The 22,221-nt window shown below is 50.1% G+C and overlaps 1 protein-coding gene across 2 annotated transcripts in view; it reads left to right on the forward strand.

Moving 5' to 3' along the window:
• Positions 1–22,221, forward strand: part of LOC142557840 (bile acid-sensitive ion channel-like) — a 292,552-nt gene that overhangs the window by 131,515 nt on the left and 138,816 nt on the right. For both annotated transcript variants that reach the window (XM_075670040.1, XM_075670041.1), the window contains exon 10: positions 9,055–9,118. In XM_075670040.1, the coding sequence (XP_075526155.1) occupies positions 9,055–9,118 (64 nt within the window). The remainder of the gene's footprint in view (positions 1–9,054; positions 9,119–22,221) is intronic.

The raw sequence follows: 22,221 nt of genomic DNA on the forward strand, positions 1-22,221 counted from the left end.
AATCGAGTTATTGAGTTGTAACGTTAAGTCTGTAGCGGCATTGCGATTTCTCGGTCTGGACGCAACAGTTGTCGTTTTCTTAGCGTTTACAGGAAGTGAATATCCGCTAGACCAAGTTTTATTGCCGGCTGATGTTTGCCTCGGCGGAAGAACTCGGTGTACTAACCAGAATTGTTGTGCCGTCCGTGTACATAAGAAATTTTACATTATTATCAATAGTAACTAAGTCATCAATATAAACACAAAAAGAAGCAGAGGCTCCGGGATACTTCCTTGTGGCACTCCCGCGTGAACTGGCCTTAAATTTGACACGCATCTGTATATGATTACTTGTTGCGTTCGGTGTTGATAGTGTTAGTTCAGGAAAGAGGCCACCAAAAATCTAGTTTCTTGAGTGGTGTATTATGGTTGATACAATCGAACGCCTTCGAATCATCAACACCCAGAGCACATAACTGATGTACAAACGACTGCAATATAATTTCTTTCTGAGTAAGTAAGGCAGTCTCTGTTGACTGCCCTTTCACAAAGCTACAATGCATACTAGCGATCAGTTTGTGTTTGATTAGAAATGATGTCATGTGGGCATGTACTAGATTTTCTATATGCCTTTAGAAAGAATGGGCAAAGCCGATATTGGTCAGTAGTTTGCAAACTCGTTTTTATCGCCGCCATTGTGCAAAACCGTTACCTTCGCAATCTTTTCGGGAACGTACCGCTGGAGAATATTAAGTAAAAAATGTGCACTAATGCCGGCAAAATTAAGTTCAAGACATGCTTCATTGGCATGATCTTAAATCCGCCGACATCACAACATCTGCTGTTCTTCATAGCCATAAAAGTAGTAAACACCTCATTTTCCGTAGTCGGCGCTAAAAACGCAGATACATTAATCCTGCAAAGAATTAGAACCATGAGTCCTGTTTACTAAGATTCTAAAATAGTTATTGAAAGTATTTGCTAGCGCTTCATCAGATAAAACTTTATCACCTAATGTGATTTCTCTTATAGACACATCTCCTCTCCCGAGAAAACCATTATTACGCCTCCAGGCAACATCGGATTTTTGTTTAACGTCGTTATTGAACAAACTATGTAAACACTAGCGCTTCTTTCTGCGCGAAGGACCATTTGCTTCGTTCCGTTGTACCTTATTATCATGCGATGCTTTTTCACTTCTGGTGTGAATAAAATTTTTGTATAAGTGGTTTGTGACGCGAATTTCACTGATACATTTTTTTATTTGTCCCTGGTTTTTTGCCTTTACCTACCGGTTTAACCACTTTGTATTTAAAGCATTTATTTTATGTATCCTTAAACCTATTGCAAAAATATTCATAAGCAGTTTCTCTGGTACGCATCAGCTCTGACCAATCGATGAGCGATATTGCGTCACAAGAATTGTTCCGGCTTTCCGTATTGATATTTCGAACCATTTGTGTTTGCGTGTTGGTGAACACTGGGTCATGAAAAGAAATATTGGAAGGTGATCGCTTATATGAGCACTCACAACGCCAGATAAAATGTTAGAATGGTGGATGTTGGTTATGAAAACGCCAATTAATGTTGATGTATCTGTTGAAACACGAGTCGGACTATTTATGAAATTTTCAAAACCATTTGATTCAAATTTCTTGCAAATTAAGTTCCTGTCGAGAAGTTGAAACCTTTAAAAAATCAATGTTTCATCAAATTAATTTGTGGCCATTATCATTCACCCAGCTCAAGTATTTTTCTAGAAAAGTACATCGGTCACTGATTGGTTTTCCTTTTCTAGAAGCGAGGCGAGCAGGAACCTACCTACCACAAACTGCCAAAAATGGGGGAAAGAATGCTTCGCATTGAAACGCTCCCGAAAAGCGTGTACCGTGCATGGTTTACTCCAGTGTCAAAAGCGGCATCACCGCCTGGGAAACAAGCAGTTCTTCGATAGAGTTTAGCTGGACGTATTTGCGTTTCTTTGTCTAGTGTATATAAACAACGAGCGTTATAAGAGCGCAGCTCTTGGGCGCTGTTAAGAACGGCCAGCTGCAGTGCAAGTTTTGCCAACCAATTGCGACTGTGGAAGCAACATCTCGGGAGCATCGCCGCCAACCTCTAGCCACGGCGTGGCGAAGTCGACTTTGTGTCGATATCAATACGCGCATCCTCCACTCTCCGTCGGTTCAGCTAGGATGCGTTGGGACTGAAGGAGTTCGACGAAGCAGGCTTTGTGCGCAACCCGACGAAGCGGACCTGAGGTCTCCTCGATTTGGCTGCACTTTCTGCACTAGTTCAGGGAGTGCAGCACTCTAGCACTCGATTTGCCAGTGCAGCTAGCGCCACCTGCACTTCGGCACTCGATTTGACGTCGTGCTGCACGAGTTCATGTACACTTCGGCACTAGATTCTCCGCAAGTTCTTTTCTCGTGCACGTAGTGCAAGGCTTTTGATAGCAGACGACACATGCGCCTCCGTGGCCATGCGGGTGTTGGTAGAAGGCATCGACGGCGCCTGTTATTAGTAACGCAGCACGGACGCCAGTTTTCTTCAGAATGTGTACGCAGCATCTTGTTAAGGGCGCTTTCCGGGTTCAGCTACTGCTAAGTGCACTGAAGGCCGGGATTTTCCCTCAGGTCACAGTCGTCTGTATTAATTTTCACGAGCTTACCGCTACCTCGACGTTAAAAACCACATCGGTCAGTCGTTTGAAACGTTGTGCCATATATGATTCAGAAATGTGTGGAAACCGCGCTCGGTCATACTTTCTGAATAATGATGCCGAAGTTGAACTAATTTCTAGGTACTAATACATAAATTCTTTCCACAGGACCAAAAAGGCCATTGCGCACACGTTTAAGCTCGCGGCACACACCAACAAAAGAAAAGCCACAGTCGCCCAGTCGCAGCAGACGAAGGTCTGTACGTTCTTGCACTTTTGTCCTCGATTTGACCGCTGCACTGAGAGCGCTAGTGTCGCGCTACACTTACACTTGAAGAACTGGCGCTGCACTGGCACGACACTTTTCTGAACTAGTGCAAAAAGTGCAGCCAAATCGAGGAGACCTCTGATCTCCTGCGGGCGGGGGAGCTGCCGCGGCATCGCCGACGGACACTCCTTCCCACGCACCGACCGAGACGCAAGACAACGCGCTACCCGGAACGGCTCCGAGTTCTATGAAATTCGTGTGGTGTCGGTTTCGGACCGTAAACACGTGTGTGTATGCGTGTGTGCGTGTGTGTGTGTAAACCGTGCCGCGGGGAGGTGGCAAGTTTGCGATGACTAAACGAACGTTCGCATCACCTTGTATCGGGAGAGGACCGAGTGTTTAAAAACCGCTGTTGTGCGGCTGCTCGGGACACTCTCTCTCAAGCAGTCATGTTAGACTGATGTACTTTCTCAAACAGTCATGTTGGACTGATACGAATACTGTAAATAAACCCATATTCCTCGTTCTCGATGAGAAGCAGTCCTTCCCTTCATCAACGTCCTCAGCGTGGATAAGTTGGACGTCGGCATTGGCCAGCTACCTTCTAATTCATGCCCGACTCCAACCTTGACAACGGATCACGAGCGATGGGATTGAGCCCCCAATCATAACAGCGCCAGTTCCTGTGGCAAGCATCGGCGTTGTCCCTCGTAACCGAGCGAACAAACTCAGCGGAAGATGAAAGACGGTGATAGCGAAGAGAGTGCAAGGAAGAAAGCGGAGGAAGAGGGTATGAAGAAAGCGTGAGAAGAAGAGCATAGTGTCGCGCAAAACGCCTTTGCGTCGACGGTGACTACGAGACGGCGTCAGAGTAGGGCACGCCGTCTGTATGGAAACAAAGCGTGCATGAGCGGAGGTCTGTCTGCGGCGGCTGTTCTCCATCGTCGCACACAATTTTTTCGATCTCCCGATTAGCTTGGCATTCACGCCACATTTCGCTCCGCTTGCAACGTGCCGCACGAGACAGATCGTCCGCGCCAGCCAATATATCGCGAAATGAAAACACGTAACAGCTGCGCTCAAATTTCGCACAAGGGAGTGTCGTAATCGTTGGTGAATTTTTTTTAGGTCTAATAAGTAAAGAGTCTCCAAAACTCCTCCAGATGCTACATTTGTCGTTCGCCGCTATACGGAAAAGAAGCAGATCCAACGATTTGTGATCCGCGAAGCCTTGTGCGAGTGCATAAAGAGCCGGAACGCGAGTGCGCGCACAAATCACACCGAGCCTTTTGTTAAGCTGAGTTGTTGACTACTAGCGAATACGACGGACGCCTTGAACGCGTCGTTGCTTCAGAAGCAGCATGCACATACGTACGCAGCGCAATTCGAATCCATTCTATATGCAAAAAGCGTTTACTTCCTTATACCGTGCACCCGCGGATGCGCGAAGCGGAGCATTCTGGTTCTTTTTCTCCCCGAACGACCAGCGCCACCGCTGCAACAGATGCGAGCGCCATCTGGCGATGGTGCAAGGGCGGCGGCGCGCGTATTCTGCTGTGATTGGTCGGCCTATTCGTCAAGACAACAACCATGTAGCAGCACCCACAGTAACGAAACATGGCTAGGTTCGCAAATTATACCTTCTCTTTTAATAAAAATCGTAGGGCCGTGACATTCATATGGCGACGAGTTACCAGCGAACCTATTTAGGCTGCATACATGGGCTGCAAACATGGGCTGCTTACGTTATGAAATCACACTTTTTTTTTCATACGGCGCAACACTACGCCGACGCAAGCGCCGCCGCGGTCATCGCACGTCCCATTCATCTGCCGCACCGCGCCGGCAGCAGCCGCGCTGGCACCTCTGATGCGCGTGACGTTATAACCACAGAAGTGCAGGCCACGTGCACAGGCATCATCGCTACACTCTTTCCTGCTATCCCCTACCCACCCCCATTCCAGCGTCGCCAGCTCCTCCAACGCGCGTGACGTTGTAACAGAAGTTCAAGCCATGTGCACAGGCACCATGGTCACACTCTTACCCTCGCTCCCATACCCGTCTCTGCACCATCGCCACACTCTGTCCCCTCTCCCCTACCCTTCTCCATTTCAGCATCGCCGGCACCCCTAACGCGCGTGGCCTTATAACCACAGAAGTTCAGGCCAAGTGCACAAGCACCATCGCCACACTATTTCCCCCACTCCTCTACCCGGCACGACAGAAGTGCAGGCCTACTGCACAGGCGCCATGTCTACACTCTTCCCCTCTCTCCCGTACCCGTCTCCATTCCAGCATCGCCCGCAACTCCAACGCGCGTGACGTTATAACCACAGAAGTGCAGGCCACGTGCACAGGCACCATCGTCACACTCTTTCCCCTACCCTTCTCCATTCCAGCATCGCCGGCACAGAAGTTCAGGCCACGTGTACAAGCACCATCGCTACACTCTTTCCCCTCTCCCCCACATGTCTCCATTGAAGCGTCGCCGGCCACTCCAACGCGCCTGACGTTATAACCACAGAAGTGCAGGTCACGTGCACACGCACCACCGCCACACTCTTTCCTCTACCCTTCTCCATTCCAGCATCGCCGGCACAGAAGTTCAGGCCACGTGTACAAGCACCATCGCTACACTCTTTCCCCTCTCCCCCACATGTCTCCATTGCAGCGTCGCCGGCCACTCCAACGCGCCTGACGTTATAACCACAGAAGTGCAGGTCACGTGCACACGCGCCACTGCCACACTCTTTCCCCTACCCTTCTCCATTCCAGCATCGCTGGCACCTCCAAGGCGCGTGATGTTATAACCACAGAAGTGCAGGCCACGTGCACAGGCACCGTCGCCACACTCTTGCCTCTACCCTTCGCCATTCCAGCATCGCCGGCACCTCCAACGCGCAAAACATAACCACAGAAGTTCAGGTCACGCGCACAAGCACCATCGCCCACACTGTTTCCCTCTCTCCCCTACACATCTCTATTCCAGCATCGCCAGCACCTCCAACGCTTGTGACATTATAAGCACAGAAGTGCAGGCCTGCTACACAGGCACCATTTCCACAATCTTTCCCCCTCTCCTCTACCCGTCTTCATTTCAGCATCGCCGGCATTTCCAGCGCGCGTGACGCTGTAACCACAGAAGTGCAGGCCACGTGCACAGACACCATCGACACACTGCAATACCGGTACAACCCGTGGCGAAGGTGAAGTAGGCGTTAAGCCCTCCCCATACGTGGGCTGAATCCCGAACATAGTGCAATACCGGCCCAACCCGCGTCGGAGGTGAAGCGGGCGTTAAGCACTCCCCATACGTAGGCTGCTTATCCCGAAGATAGGGCAATACCGGCCCGACCTGCGGCGGAGGTGAAGCAGGCGTTAAGCACTCCCCATACGTGGACCGAACCCGAAGATGTATGGTGGAATACCGACCCGACCCGCAGCGGAAGGTGAAGCAGGCGTTAAGCACTCCCCGTACGTGGGCCGATCCCGAAGATATATAGTGCAATACCGGCCCGACACGCAGCGGAGGTGAAGCAGGGGTCAAGCACTCCCCATACGTGGGCCGATCCCGACGATATATAGTGCAATACCGGCCCAACCCGCGTCGGAGGTGAAGCAGGCGTTAAGCACTCCCCATACGTAGGCTGCTTATCCCGAAGATAGTGCAATACCGGCCCGACCCGCGGCGGAGGTGAAGCAGGCGTTAAGCACTCCCCATACGTGGGCCGATACCGAAGGTAGTGCAATATCGGCCCGACCCGCGGCGGAGGTGAACCAGGCGTTAAGCTCTCCCCATACGTGGGCCGATCACGAAGATATATAGTGCAATACCGGCCCGACCCGCGGCGGAAGTGCAGTTCGGCATTAAGGGGCCCACATACACAGCTTCGCACAAGCTTCGCTGGTCATCCTTCTACACAGAGTGGAAGGGCACTGAGATTCTTTTTTGTTATCTTTTCTTTTGTTTAGTTTTGTGAAACTTCACTCTTGTCAGTCAGATTAGCAGTCAGATTAGCACATCGGTGTGGTAAAGGGCCTGATGTAAAACTGTCGACGCTGGCTTATTTACCAGCAGAAGTTAACGTGGTGGTTTGTGGCGGACAGTGACATTGGCTTTTCTTCGGAAGCGCACCACATTTTTTTTTTTTTGTCGTGATAAAGTTTGCGGCGAAATATAGTGACAGTACGGGCTCATCTTTGCGTAAAGAAATAATAATATTTGGGGTTTTACGTGCCAAAACCACTTTCTGATTATGAGGCACGCCGTAGTGGAGGACTCCGGAAATTTTGACCACCCGGGGTTCTTTAACGTGGACCTAAATCTAAGCACACGGGTGTTTTCGCATTTCGCCCCCATCGAAATGCGGCCGCCGTGGCCTGCGTAAGGAAATGGAGCACATTGCTGTGTGGATGTGTGTGTGGTGCAATGCGCCATGTTTGCGAAAATGTGGACGTGCTGACGTGTAATAGGGTCTTAGTGACCAGGCATCTGCAGAACTTCAGGGCCCGTCATTTCTGTACACGTGGAAATGAATGAGACGGGATGATCAGTGAGTGCCATTATCAAATGCCGTCTGGGGTGTGTGGAGAAAAAGAAATTCATCAATGGCCTAAATATGGTATGAATGTAAACGAGCTCCTCACACATTCCACCGCAACAGCGTACGCCTCGCCACAAGGAACGTGCATGCGTTGTGAGCATGTTTTTGCCGAAACTGCGTGTGCACGCTTCGCCACGGGAATTGCAGAAAAGGCTACCCACTATTCTTATTGCGCTTTATAGCTGATATCATGGGTTTTAGCTAAAGCAGTGAATTTTCTTGTTTTATTTCTTGTTATTGTACTTCTCTTAACGACACAAAATTTATCCTGTGATAATGAACATAAACACGTAAGACTGGTAGTTTAGAAGAACTTTTTTGCGTCCGTCTCCGTCGCCTTTTCCTGTGGTTATCTTTTCTGAATGCGCAACTTGGTTCTTCAGAACGTAAAACTGGGTCTTCTAAGATTAAAACCAGCAAAGGGAGGCCGCAGGCACAGCGAAGTTAACGCGCAACCAATTCAGTATGACTTATACAAGCTTCGTGCATTCGCATTCCGATAACCAAGAGGTCAAATTAAAATATGGTATTTAGCATTCCTGTTCAGCAGAGTTGCTTATGGAGAACGCTACATAAGCGAGAGCTTCGGATTAATTTTGAATGCCTGGGATTTTTCATCGTGCACCTAAAGCACGGTAATGACTGTTTTTGCCTACCGCCCCCATCAGAAATTAAGCGGCGCCACCGGGTATGGCTGGTGGTTGTAGGCGAAATTAATATCGTACATCGTTTAATGTTACAGTGGACGCAAATTAGGCACATTCACGTGAATGCATTTTTTCGACGACCGCGCATTTAGGCGAAGCGTCGTTTCTGCAAAGGGGCTCATCTTCTGTGGTAATACATTCGCTTTAGAGTGATGTAAATTCTGTGGCTGTTTGATCTACGGAAGGGGCGTTCTCGAGAAATCGCTGACTTAAAGGCGCCGAGCACTTGGCAGCAACGCTGCATTGTCGTACCAGTAAAATGAGGATGGTTACTTTCTGAGCAGGGTGCTGCCACTTCAGGAAATAGCAGTATGCAAATATTTCGACCTTAGCCGCTTAAACACACGCAGCGCTCCTGTGCAGAGAACCAACGTCCTTTGCCAACCAGCGCCCACATCGGGGGCTCGGCAGACGGGCGCTCCCAGCGGCGTCACGCTGCTTGCAAACAGGGAGAAGAGCTCATCCTTGCAGCCGTCGTTCGCGTCTCAGGAAGCCCGCGCGCGGGCCGTTCACGCGCCGTCACAACACTCAACAGCATGGCAGCGGCGACTAAAGCGGGACCGAATAACTGAATAACATAAAACTAATGCTTGGACCTGCACCACAGCAGGCTTCAGAAAGATGGAGCAACCACGCGTGCCATGCGCGGCAGCTGCCAAATGCGTTGTTCAACTCCTGAGCTAACTAGTTTGGCATTACTGGTCAATGAACGCGTTGAGTCAGCTTCAGAGGAATGCAAGTAAATATACATTGTAAACGGCGGCAAAGGTGAACACACGTCATTAAGTGTTCCACTTGCATTGGCTATCCGTAACCGACTTCTTTCCTTCACAGGGAGAGCCAGTTCGAGACATCCGTCACTCAGGATCCCTGGCCTGATGAGATTCTCTTTATGCAGGCAAGTTAATTTTGAGCACCTCTGGCTCTTTCGTTTGTGTGTTTCCTTTTTCTCAGCGTGCGCGGAAATAGACACAAACAGATGCCACTACAGCGTAGAGGCAATCAGAGTTCGCATTGAAAGAATCATTGCTTTTTCACGGTTCATGAAACATCTGTGTCATGCTATCCGCCTCATGCGCTGCTGCTTTGAGCAGGACGAGAAGCGCTATCTACGGCGAGCGGTAGGCCACAGCGTCTGCTCAAGCATAGCCGCCGAGATTTGCATGCGCTGGCTGCCGGCGCACGCAAATCTCGGAGGCCATAGTTCAAGATCCGCGCGCATTCGACCACTATGGAAGAGGTTTTCAACACGGCGCCACGGCGCGACGCAATAAAAACTACAAGACATGGCCAGAGAGGGTCACATCGGTGTACTACAATAGTGCACACGGACACCAGAACAATTGCGGAAACACCGCCGTGAAGTTGCCAAAGGTTGAGTTCTACCAATTGCGGTGGAAATGGTACGAAAGTGACAAGAGAGAACGCTGGTTCAGGCTTGTACGACGTACAAGGTAAAATGAGGCCCGCGCGGGCGCGCACTTTAGCCTCGTCGCCACGCTCGTCGCAGACCGCTTTCAAGACACACGAGCGCCGGCGAAGCGTTCCTACGGCGTCCGTCAAAGGCGTCTACTGTAGACAAGAACGGCACCGCGAGCGCCGCATGCGGGACGAAATTCAACTAGCGGGTGGTACGCCTCTCCCACCTCTCGTTCGCACCGCCTTGATCATGCCTTTTGCACTGTGCGTGTTTAGGCACGTTTCGTACCGCGCGCGGTGTGTGCCTACGTGCGCGTGCGTGGACGTTTTATTCGAAGGACGGTGTACATCCTGTCTCACACTTAGGGGTTAAAGGGACACTAAAGGTTACTATTAAGTCAACGTGGACTGTTGAAATACCATCCCAGAAACCTCGAAACGCTTGTTTCGTGCCAAGGAGAGACTTATTTTAAGAGAAAATGCGTTCTGAAGCGTCCGCGTACCTCTAGCGCAGTTCAAATCGCCCGCCCTCCGATCGAGGAGAACTGACATCATGGTCTCATAGTGACGTTGCGCCATCGGTGAGTAGAACGGCGTCCGCAGACGGCGCTACGGCTTTTCTGCGCAAAACGCGAACGCGCGGCCAGAAACAGAGCCAAGACAGAGCCGACAGCAGAGCGAAAGCGGGAGTATGGTGGCTAGCGGAAGGAGAAACGAATTACGTCCCACGTTACGTCCCACGGCACACGGAGAGTCCGTTTTCGTTAAACTATAGGCTGCAGCGAGCTCGCAGCGTGGTCGGCGTGGTCTATGAGAAGCGACGAGCCTTTTCGCACTCGCAACAGGGCATAAAAATGTGCGAATCGACGCAAAACTCGGCCTAGAAACGTGCTTCGCCACAGCCAGGGCTCAATACGACCCAAGCTGGCACGACCCAGATGTCGTTTCCCGCACCGCCACCAGGCGCCGCTACTATACCTCACACTCCAGCGCAAGACGCCCATAAGCTGGTACTTCATTCTATGACGCTAACTTCGACGCTCGTCGCAATGGACCCTGACACCGACAGATTGGCTCGCGATGGTGGGCTCAACTTCAGCGATTTGAGCACCGACGAGCGCGACCTGCTTCTGAGGGCTCGCACTGCCGGCGTCGTTGCGTACTACGACGGCGGCGTCGACACCGGCTCTCCGGAGCGGGAAAGCAACGAGGGCTTCCCACGACATCACATGGACGTGGCATTCTCGCTGCTTGTTCCAAATGAAAGTTTCGCGAGCAGAACCCTCACAGCACGACGCGATAACGAAACTACTGAAACTCCAAAGCGTGCGCGGCGCAGAGTCGAGCGAAAACGAAACCTTTCGAACACCCATATTACTGAAGGGTAACGTCAAAATGTTATTTTTTCCTAGAATCGAATAGACGTAGACAAGTAGCATTTTTTCCGGCTTATAATCGAATGAAATGATATTTTTAATACAAGTAGTTGAGTATTAGTAACACAAATTATGAGGAGACCTTTCGTCATCGGGCTAGTACCGGAATGTCGCTGGGGGGTCTCAAATCGTGTCATGCATTTACCTCAATTTCTCGGTTACTAAAGCTCTGTTCGCGATTATATTGACGCCTTAGACGTTCTAGAACATTGCTCTACCACTTTAACTTGAGTTCCTGGTAACCTTTAGTGTCCCTTTAGGGGAAAACTCGGAGCGTATTGCATCGCGATGCGGCGAGCGCTTGCTTCAGGCAGCGGCAGCAGCTCGCGCAGGCTCAGGTGCTCGAGGGGCGGGGTGTTGAACGGCGTCGTCTGCTACGGCGGCGCGCGCTCGCCGCATTGTCGGGAAACGTTCTACTGTCAGTTGCAGTGCGCCGATCTCATCGTTAAAGGCCCGTTTATAGTCCGACGTAACGCCCGCGCGCGCGCGCGCGCTACGTCACGTCGGAGAAAACGACACACGGCGGACGCGCCACTGGTGGCGGCCTTGCGCAGAACACGCGAGAGAGGAGCCTGGCGCGCGCCGTAGTTTGTTGTGTCGTTGATCGTGCTTCTCTGTCTTATTCACGTTTTCAGAACAAGATAGGCAACACCCATAGAGTTTCTCACTATAACACCTAGGGGGTAATCTGGCGCCACCGTCCATGGGAGTTTCTTAAGGGGGCACCGTGCCGTCATGGGAATGACGGTATATGTGTCTGCGAGGCTCGTGTTGGCTGGTGTTGTAAGAGGCTTCGTCTAAAACGTGGATATGGCTACGCAAATAACGCGTTCTCAAAGTAAAATCTTCATAAAATGTTTCCATTCACGCATATTACATCTTTACTCACCCACGATGCATGACCAAGCGAAGAAAAGCAAGAACAGACGACCAACTGTTTCAAAGCGAGCGCGAACGTTGTCGTCTGTCCTCCAACTTTAGCGGCCCGCTGATACTTTTTACGTAAAATGTAGTCGTACACACAATAACAAGTTCTCATAGTTAAACAAAACATGTTTTCGCGTAATAATAAAGCTAAAACAGCTTTTCATGTGCTGTTCTAGTAGAAAGTACAATCATATAAATATCTAGGAGTCACCCTCTCTTCGAATCTATCATGGCAGGTTCATATCGGTAACATCATTTCAGCAGCAAACAAAACACTCGGTTTTCTAAAACGTCACCTTCGTCTTGCCCCACCACGTGTTAAATTGCTCGCGTATAAATCACTTATAAGACCCAAATTAGAATATGCATCCCCCATCTGGAGCCCACATCAAGCATATCTAATCACCGCATTGGAAGCTGTGCAGAATCGTGCTGCCCGATTCATTCATTCCTCATACTCATATGACGTCAGTGTTTCATCCTTGAAAGCTACATCCGGACTGTCACCCCTCTCTTTTCGTCGTCGCATTGCTAGCCTCACCCTTTATCACAAATTCTTTTATTCTCCTCTCAATCAAGCACCGTATATCACCGCCGCATCACGCATATCTCACCGCACCAGTCATCCCCTTCAAGTTGCCCGCCCACTATCATGTACTACTACGTTTTCAGCTTCGTTATTTCTTCGAGCAGCCACGGACTGGAACGGCCTACTCCATGACATCGTCGCCATCGCTTCAACACCTGCTTTTCAAGAACGCGTAACAGATCACCTTCAATGTTAAATCACCATCGCTGTTTTGTTTTCCTCACTACAAATGTAATCCCACCCCTAATGTAACACCCCCTGAAATGGGGGCCTTTAAGGAATAAAACTGAACTGAACTGAACTGAACTGAAAATGAATCATTGTGACAGACGGAACGGTACTTGCCAAGCGCGTCTTCAAGGTGTCCTGCCTCTACGAGAACGATGCCGATCCGAAGTCACAATATACCGGCATTCCCATGCATACCACAGTGCAGCAGCGCCAGATTTCCCTCTAGGTAATGTAGTGAGAAACTCTATGGCAACACCATTCGCACGTGTGGGGTGGCCAAAGCTTCAGGGAATGTCGAAGAAGAATTGTTGCAGGGTGGGGGGCTCAAATACCGGTGAAAACGTGCCGGCGATACGGTTCTAATCATTCCGGCAAAGCCTCATCAGCGGGAGCAACGGTAGCAAAAATTGATCGTCGCTTCGAAGGGAAATTTCTTGTTCTCATCCTTTGCTCTGTCTCGTCGGTGTTTTTTTTCACTCGATCATAGTTAGACGCGTGAGCAACGAAGTTCGTCTGCAGTGCAGCATGAGGTTTAAGGGCATTTCGCTAAAGTTCGGAATGCTGTTTGCCGCTTGTATTGTTTTCCGCTTCTTTACCGCGTTGCGCTAGCTAGGCAACCCGACTGCACGAGCGCACTGCGTTGTATGTTAAAGCTACTGAAGTTTGCAAGAACTGAAATTGTTGGTTTCATGTGACGCGGTAAATCCTCGCACCAGCTGTCGCGCACTTCATGTTTTTCCATCTACTTTACGCGTGGCTTCGCACATGTTTAACTGTTGCTAGTTGCTCCATGCATAACTCTTGTCGATTCTATTGAGCTCCGAAGTTTTCACGCTGCCTTGTTTGTAAAGGGTATAAATCACGCTGTGTCTTATCGGAATTATACCAACGAAGTGCTTCTTTGACAGCTTTATTCTTTTCGCCCGAGGGTATCTTAGATATTGTTTGCGTTTTTGGAAATGTGTTTAGAAAATAGGTAGTTCAGGGCGAGAATTGCTAATAGCTGCTGCATATGGTATTTTTGTTTCATTTCTCGCTGAAAAGTTTGCGTCCCGTTTGGGAAGTCATCACACCTCGATGCTGCCGGAGCAAGCTTAACACGCCGAGTGATTTCTTTGTTTCACAACGTAGTCCCTTCTTGCATGTGAGTTTTATACCCAACTGAATTCTTTCTTATACTTACGCTGCAGACGACTAAACCGGGCCTTGCCGCCAGCGCTCATCTACTTTGACTGGCGCTGCTCTGCCTTTAAGTATGTAATGTGGCACCTCTCTCTCGTAATATAAAAAAGTACTGAAAAGTTAGTCAGTCTTTAGCTTTGCACGTTTCCAAGCAGCTCCCTTGAGGAATTTAAAATTGCACAAACTGCAGCGGGAACGGTAGTTCATCGGGGTATGCAGCAGAACTGCATCGGCGGTACAGCACTAACACGCGCTTTTATTAACCCGTGCGTTTGGTGACTTCGTTGGCTAGTGTACGCGTTTCCATCAATAAATTGGCAATTACTCTTCTTGAGGCGGCTTCGACTGCAGTTATTCGGTGATGTCACATGTATTCATCGGCAGAAAAATCACAACGGCATATGCAGAGATTGCACCGTGCGGATTTGTTTGATATAAGTCTGCACTAACGACTGATGCTTATTATTCAGGTACAGAAGCAGCATTGCGGCAAGGGTAGAATAAAAAAAACCGCCCAGCGATCGCATCACTCAACAAAATTTATCGGCTAGTCAACATGAGCTCCACGTCATGTAAATGGGGTTCATGGCGTTTGTCTGCTGAACACACCTTGCACGTACGTGGAGCATGTTGTCCCAAACACCGGTAACATCGCGTTCATACCCGCTCGCACAGAGGTCAGCATCTTCCCGACAGCTGTCACCGCAGAAGAAGCAACCTTGCACCCGAACAAAGGAGAAATCGCAGCCGCGAACCTCAGCCATCCTTGCTGCAAAGGGTTGTCGTCTGCTACTGTTCCCGCGTGTACTGTTGGAAGCATCCGCTAGGTGGCTTTCAGTGGCGCCTCTATGGGGAACCAGCGCTGGAGTTTTGACGACGCCTGCAGCGCCGCCCTGGCGGTCAGAACGTGCACAATGCAGCCGCAGCCGCGGAAGAAAATTGCTACTGGTAGTGGCGTTGCGTGCCCCGAAAATCGAAGGAAAACAAAAGGACGCCGACAATACTGTTGCGTATACAGGTGCCACAACTACGCCGGGATGAGGGAGGATGTATCCTTCTGAGTCTTTCCATCTGAACCCTAAGAACAAGAACGGAGGCGCCATTAGATCCAAGCACTCAGGCGAGCCGAGTGAGTTCCCGTCTTGTCGCCCTGTCAAGCGGTGTCGGGCTGGTTTCTAAATCGAATTTCGTGTGTGTGCTTGGTTTATTCGTTAGTGAAGACGGTCAGCCATGGCAGACAGTACCAAACAGCAGAATCTACAGTTGGCATTTCGTCGGAAACAAAATGAGCAATAGCATGCACCATCCGGCATATTTACCGATCATTTTTCCTTCGCAATACCACCGCCAAGCCCCTTCCAACGCCACCGCAACCAAGCGAACGATCCGAAAGGTAAATATTATGCATTCATTGCCAAGAATTATGTGGTAGGGAAGCTGCCTTGTAATACGAGTTGTGTTCTCATACTGCCGGCGCACGCGCGACTAAGCCGCCTAAGTGTTTTTAAAAATGCGCATGCGGATGAGGACTCGGCGCTGAGGTGCGTCCGGTAAATTTATGTTATTAGTGCTAAATGTAGCCAGCGTTGTTACGGATCCAGCAGCGGAGCACTCAAACCTTTGCTTGCGCGAGTCAGCTGATGCGATAAAGCTTTCTTCTCCATTGACTGCTGTGGCGAAGTAATATCAAAATTTTTTATGTCTGGCCAGAGAAATATGGAATGTCTTCAGGCCAACTAATACTTCCGAAACCATAGCGCAACACGACCGGAGCCATAGCTGCTAGATTTGCGAGGCAGGCTGCCGCGCAAGCATGGCAACGGACCACGGCGAAACCATAGGGCGCAACCGTTAAAGAAACATACGTACTCGCTGCAACACACTGTGAAAAATATATAAAGCTTAAAAAGCTTATTTCGTCATTTCGTCACTTGATGGCGCTAGCTTTTCTACGAAAACTGTCCGCTTGAAGCGGCGGAAGAACGGAAACATACGAACTATAATACGGCCGCGCACGTGTGTTGTTAGGGTTGGCGTCGGAGCCCACGGGTGACAGGTCGTTCCCCCTACCCTCTACTTGGTCGGAGCCCACGGGCGACAGGTCATTCACCCTACCTTCTACTAGGCCGGAGCCCACGGGTGACAGGTCGTTCCCCCTACCTTCTACTAGGCCGGAGCCCACCGGTGACAGGTCGTTCCCCCTACCTTCTACTAGGCCGGAGCCCACCGGTGACAGGTCATTCACCTGACCTTCTCCCGGATTCGTCGAAAAGAGGATCGACTTCTCCTCCCCGTGCTCGGTTATGCAGGAGGAGGGGCCCTCTCTCTGTGCCTGTCACGTGTCATCGACGGAAGCAAGATCCCGCCCACACTTGTAGAGAGCCTATTTAAGGGGCTCCGAAATGTACTTTTGATATACTTCATACTTCATACTTCATGCTCTTCTTATTTTCTTTCAACTACCTTTGAATAAACCGTGCAAGTTTCGCACTAGCAAATCGTCTCGCCCCTGCTTGGTCGCCATGATCTACCGGATGCCTGCAGCCCGTCGACAACGCCACGCTACCCAATAAGTAATGTCGGTCGAGCTTCGATAGGCAGGCGCCGCTACTTCTCGGCAGCAGTAGGGTACGTTAGCCTGGAGTACGCAACAAGCTGTCTGGCAGCGATTGGGATACGAAATCCTGGAGACCCCAACTTGGACGACAACTACGAGATCGTAGCCTCTTCGTCCTGGCGACAACGTTCGGAAGGAAGGTGTCTGGATCATGACTGCATATGGTGAGTGCACGGCTTTTCTTCACTGAGATATCACTTGGCTTTTTACGTATTTTTTTGAAAGTACATAGCAGTGGTTTTTCTTTAAACCATTGACGGAAGTTTGAGTACGTCAAGGTTGTATAGAGTGAAGGTTTAGCAGCACTAAGCGCAGCCATGAACTTGAAGGCACTAAAGAAGCCGGAATTGTTGAGCTTGGTTAAAGAATTGGGCCTCCAAATTGCCGAATCAAAGAGAAAGCCGGAGATCATTGAGGCGATCGAAGCGACCGGGGCAGACGACGAGGAACTGACGGAATGCCTAGAGGGCATTAAAGAAAGAGAGGAAGAGCGTAAGCGCTTAGAGGAAAAAGAAAAGCGTAAGCGCCTAGAGGAAAAAGAAGAGCGTAAGCGCCTAGAGGAAAAAGAAGAGCGCGACCGTGTTGCACGCGACGCACTCGAAATGAAGCGCCTGAAGATTGAGCTTCTGAAAGCACAAAATAGCGAAAGACCTAGCACAGAGGCGCGTGAAAGCGAGCGCAGAATGACAGACTTGACGGCACCCTACGCAGTAGGAGGGGACATGGGTCTTTTTCTGGTACAGTTTGAGCGACGTGTGAGAAGGCAAAATTCGCGAGAAACACGTGGCTGCAACGCTTGCTTACGTTACTGCCACGTGAGGTAGCTGATATTATCGCCCGCATGGGGAAAGAAGAAGCACAGGACTTCGATGAAGTCAAAGCAAATCTGCTCAAAAAGTATAGATTATCAGCTGAAGCATTCAGCCGAAAGTTCAGGGAAGTCGAGAAGACCAAAAGTGAGTCATATTCAGATTTTGCATACACCTTGGAGGTAAACCTGAAGGAATGGCTCAGAGAAGAGTGTGCACTCGGCGATGCCGAAAAGACAATGCAGTGCGTTGCCTTAGAACAGTTCTACCGCCAGCTGCCAGTAAACATCAAGCATTGGGTTCAGGATAGGCCAGGCGTAGACATTGTTTCGAGAGCGGCCGATCTCGCTGAGGAGTACGTAACTCGCCGTGCGGACGAAGGCAGCGAAGCTCCTAAGGAGGAGATGAATAAATGCAGACCCGACAAGCCAAAACGATGGTCAAAGTCGAGTCGGCATAAAACAAAGGAAAGATCAGATTCAGGGAAAAGTAGTGACGAGGACAGCGAAGGAGAAAAGGAGTCACCCGAACAGAGGGCAGAAAAGCAAAAGAAAAAGGCTTTCGGGGCCAAGAAACCAGTAGTTTGCTACAACTGCCGGCAAATGGGGCATATCTCCGTGGGATGCAGAAATCCCAAACTAGTGTTGATGTCACTAAGTAGTAACGCAGAGAATCTGAACTTGCTCGAACCGTACATTCGAGACCTCGTGGTAAACGGCAAACCGTGTAGAGTGCTTCGCGACTCAGCAGCCACAATGGACGTAGTGCATCCGTCGTACATACAGGAAGGCCAGCTCACGGGATAATGTGCTTGGATAAGGCAAGCCGTGGAAACCTCCAGTGTTTGTCTCCCGGTGGCCAAGATTCGTATCGAAGGACCTTTTGCAGTACTAGACACTGAAGCTGCCGTCTCGGCACATCTCCCGCCTCAGTATCCATATTTGTTTTCTAACAAATCTGAGGATTTGCTACGGCGCAGGGGAATCGGGTTTAGTGAAGGGATAGTGCAAGCCTTAACTCGTTCCAAGGCACGGGAGCTCGCGGCCAAGGCAGTGTATGAGGGTCCAGTAGTGGAGGAAACAGGTTTGAAGGAGGATTCGCCCACCAGTACCGAACAGGACAGCCCTATAGGGGATGATGCGGAAGGTACACCAGCTAATGAAGAAGTCAGGAAAGCAGCAGAGCCTGAAATGTCTCGCGAGGCAGAATGCAGACAAAGGTTATTGAATGTAAGCCCTGCCACATTGATTGCTGAGCAGGAAGAAGATTCCACCCTGCGTAACCTAAGGCCTGACGCTAAAGAAGGTGTAGCCAAACAGAACGTGAAGTTCCTAAAGAGGGCAGGCATCCTCTATAGAAAGTACACCAGTCGAAAGGGAGTGAAATTCGACCAACTCGTGGTGCCTCATCCCTATCGTGAGCAGCTCCTGCACCTGGTTCACGGGGGCTTTTGGACAGGGCATCTGGGCATTCGTAAAACAAAGGACCGCTTATTGCAGGAATTTTACTGGCCCAGCTGCTTTCGAGAAATAGAAGCATTTGTAAGAAGCTGCGACACATGTCAACGCATAGGCAAGCCCGGAGATAAGGCTAAAGCGCCAATGAAACTTGTTCCCATTATCACGGAGCCATTTCGCAGGCTCATAATAGACACAGTGGGACCACTTCCTGCGACGCAGTCTGGCTATCGACATATTTGTACTGCACTATGCCCCGCAACGAAATTTCCCGAGGCAGTGCCTCTCAAGGAACTAAGCTCGGCGGAGATCGACAACGCGCTTTTATCTATCTTCGCGCGAGTAGGGTTTCCCGCAGAAATCCAGTCAGATCAAGCATCCGTCTTTACGAGCGCACTGACCTCGACGTTTCTGGAAAGGTGCGGTATTAAAATTATCCATAGCTCAGTGTACCACCCGCAGTCCAACGCGGTAGAGAAAGTCCACTCAGTCATGAAACGGCTTTTGCGAGCCCTTTGTTATGAGTACAAAGCCGATTGGGAGAGCTGCTTGCCTGCAGCCATGTTCGCGCTTCGAACTGCACCGCACGAATCAACAGGTTTTTCACCTTCAGAGCTCGTTTACGGACGCTCCCTTCGCTCCCCTCTCCGCAGTGTTCGAGAAGCCTGGGAAGGCCGGGCAGACGATCCTTCGGTTGTGCCATACGTGCTAGAGCTGTTGGACCGTCTACACGCTTCTCAGGAATTAGCAGGGCAGGAAATGCGCAAGGCACAAAGCAAGGCTAAGCGTTACTATGACAGGACGGCTCGCACGCGGCGCTTTGAAGTGGGGGAAAAGGTAATGATCCTGAAACCCTCGTTGAAAAACAAACTAGAGGTTCAATGGGAAGGACCGGTTGACATAATTCAGAAATTATCTGAAACAAACTACGTAATCACGGTACCGGGAAAACGAAGGACGCCACAAGTGTACCATAGCAATCTACTTAAACCCTACAGGCAGAGGGAAGCCATTGTGAACATGTCCCTTAACCAGCCTGAGGAAATGCCTGTCGACTTTCCAGAGTTAACAGCAGTGACGGAGACAAAAGACATTGACGAGACCACTGATAAGTTAGTAGAACAGGCGGAGTTGAATCCCAATCAAAGGGCCGAGCTGAGGGAACTCGTGTTTGAATTTAAAGACGTATCTTCAGATACACCGGGCAGGACAACTGCGATCGTTCACGATATCGAGTTAACCTCGTCGGACCCAGTTCGTTCGAAAGCTTATCGCGTTTCGCCTCGTCAACGTGAAGTCATGGCCACTGAAATAAACAAGATGTTAGAGCTAGGTGTAATCGAGCCAGGAGAGAGTGATTATACCTCGCCTCTTATCTTGGTTGAGGTCCCAGGAAAAGAGCCGCGGCCATGTATCGACTACCGCAGGCTAAATTTAATCACGAAGGACCAGACTTATCCAATACCGCATATCGAGGAAAGGCTTAAAAAGGTGAGCAGTGCTAATTTCATCTCTACGCTCGATTTAGCCAGAGGGTATTGGCAGGTTCCGTCGACCGAGCGGGCAAGCAGGCTTGCAGCGTTTATTTCCCCGATGGGAACCTTTCGTCCGAAAGTCCCGAGTTTTGGATTGAAGAATGCGCCATATTGCTTCTCTAGCGTTATGGACCAGGTGCTACGAGGAATGGAGGACTTTGCACTTCCCTATCTCAATGACATAGCTATCTTTTCTTCATCATGGGCGGAACATATGCAACACCTGCGAACCGTGTTGTGTCGGCTACGAGAGGCCAACTTAACTGTTAAGGCTCCCAAATGCCAATTAGGGCGCGCGGAGGTAGCTTATCTAGGTCATGTATAGGGCAAGGCCATCGTCGGCCTTCCGAGGTTAAACTGATCGCGATAGACAACTTCCCGCAACCACGCACCAAGCGGGACATCAGATCATTCCTTGGCTTGGCGGGTTATTACCAAAGATATATTCCGCGGTATTCCGAGATTGCGAGTCCTTTAACGGATGCTCTCAGAGAAACAGAACCACAAACGGTAAAGTGGGATGACGCAAAAGAAAAGGCTTTTAGTATGCTGAAGAACGGACTAACGAGTCAGCCAGTGTTGAACGCGCCCGACTACTCTAAGCCATTCATTCTTCAATGTGATGCCAGTGACAGGGGTATGTGGGTGCTGCTCTGTCAAAAGAGAGATGACGAGAACGAACACCCTGTACTGTACGCCAGTAGAAAGCTTTCAGTTCGTGAGGAAGCATACAGTGCATCAGAAAAGGAATGCGCCTGCGTAGTTTGGGCGGTACAGAAGCTAGCTTGCTATATGGCTGGCTCAAGATTCACCATAGAGACTGACCACTGTCCCTTCACATGGCTGCAGTCCATGTCTACGAAAAACGGTCGTCTTTTGTGCTGGATCTTGGCTCTTCAACAGTACACCTTCGATATTCGCTACAAGAAGGGTAAGCTTAACGGCAATGCCGACGGTTTAAGTCGTTGCCCCTAGAGTATCGAAAGCCCCATGCTCATCCGGGTTTCCGTGGCATTTTTTTTTTTTTCGTGCATTCATATGTTTTTCCGAAGTGAAGCCGATTGTTAGCTGATTTTAATAACCACGTCCTAACGCCTTCAAGAAATGGCTGGTTTTAGTGCTGATGAGGGGAGGACGCGCGTAGGGAAAGGGAAAGGTGTAGCGGGTTTTCTTTTTTTTGTTAAAAGCCGGGTGTGTCTTGGGGGAGAGTGGCCTTGTGCTCGCTGCTTTGTGGTTGTGGGTCCGGCACTGTTCTGGGGTGATTGCTTGCCCACGCAGGAGACGAAAAGTTGCGAGACCTGCTTACAAGACCAATTTCACCGGACCGGACCGGGGAGAAAAGTCACCAGAGCGCCACGAGGACGGATGACCACTCCCAGGAATCTACCTGCTACGAACTAAGGGTTCGTGGCCATACGGGGAATTCTGATACTGAAACGGCGATCCCTCGTACAGCGGCTGCTGGCCCCTACACGTCGGGATCTTCCTCCCCCGCCGGAGATGCTGTTAGGGTTGGCGTCTGACACCACGTAGAGAGCCTATTTAAGGGGCTCCGAAATGTACTTTTGATATACTTCATACTTCATACTTCATGCTCTTCTTATTTTCTTTCAGCTACCTTTGAATAAACCGTGCAAGTTTCGCACTCGCAAATCGTCTCGCCCCTGCTTGGTCGCCATGGTCTACCGGATACCTGCAGCCCGCCGACAACGCCACGCTACCCAATAAGTAATGTCGGTCGAGCTTGGATAGGCAGGCGCCGCTACTTCTCGGCAGCAGTACGGTACGCTACCCTGGAG

Source organism: Dermacentor variabilis, chromosome 9 (assembly GCF_050947875.1).
Source record: "Dermacentor variabilis isolate Ectoservices chromosome 9, ASM5094787v1, whole genome shotgun sequence".
Lineage (NCBI taxonomy): Eukaryota > Metazoa > Arthropoda > Arachnida > Ixodida > Ixodidae > Dermacentor > Dermacentor variabilis.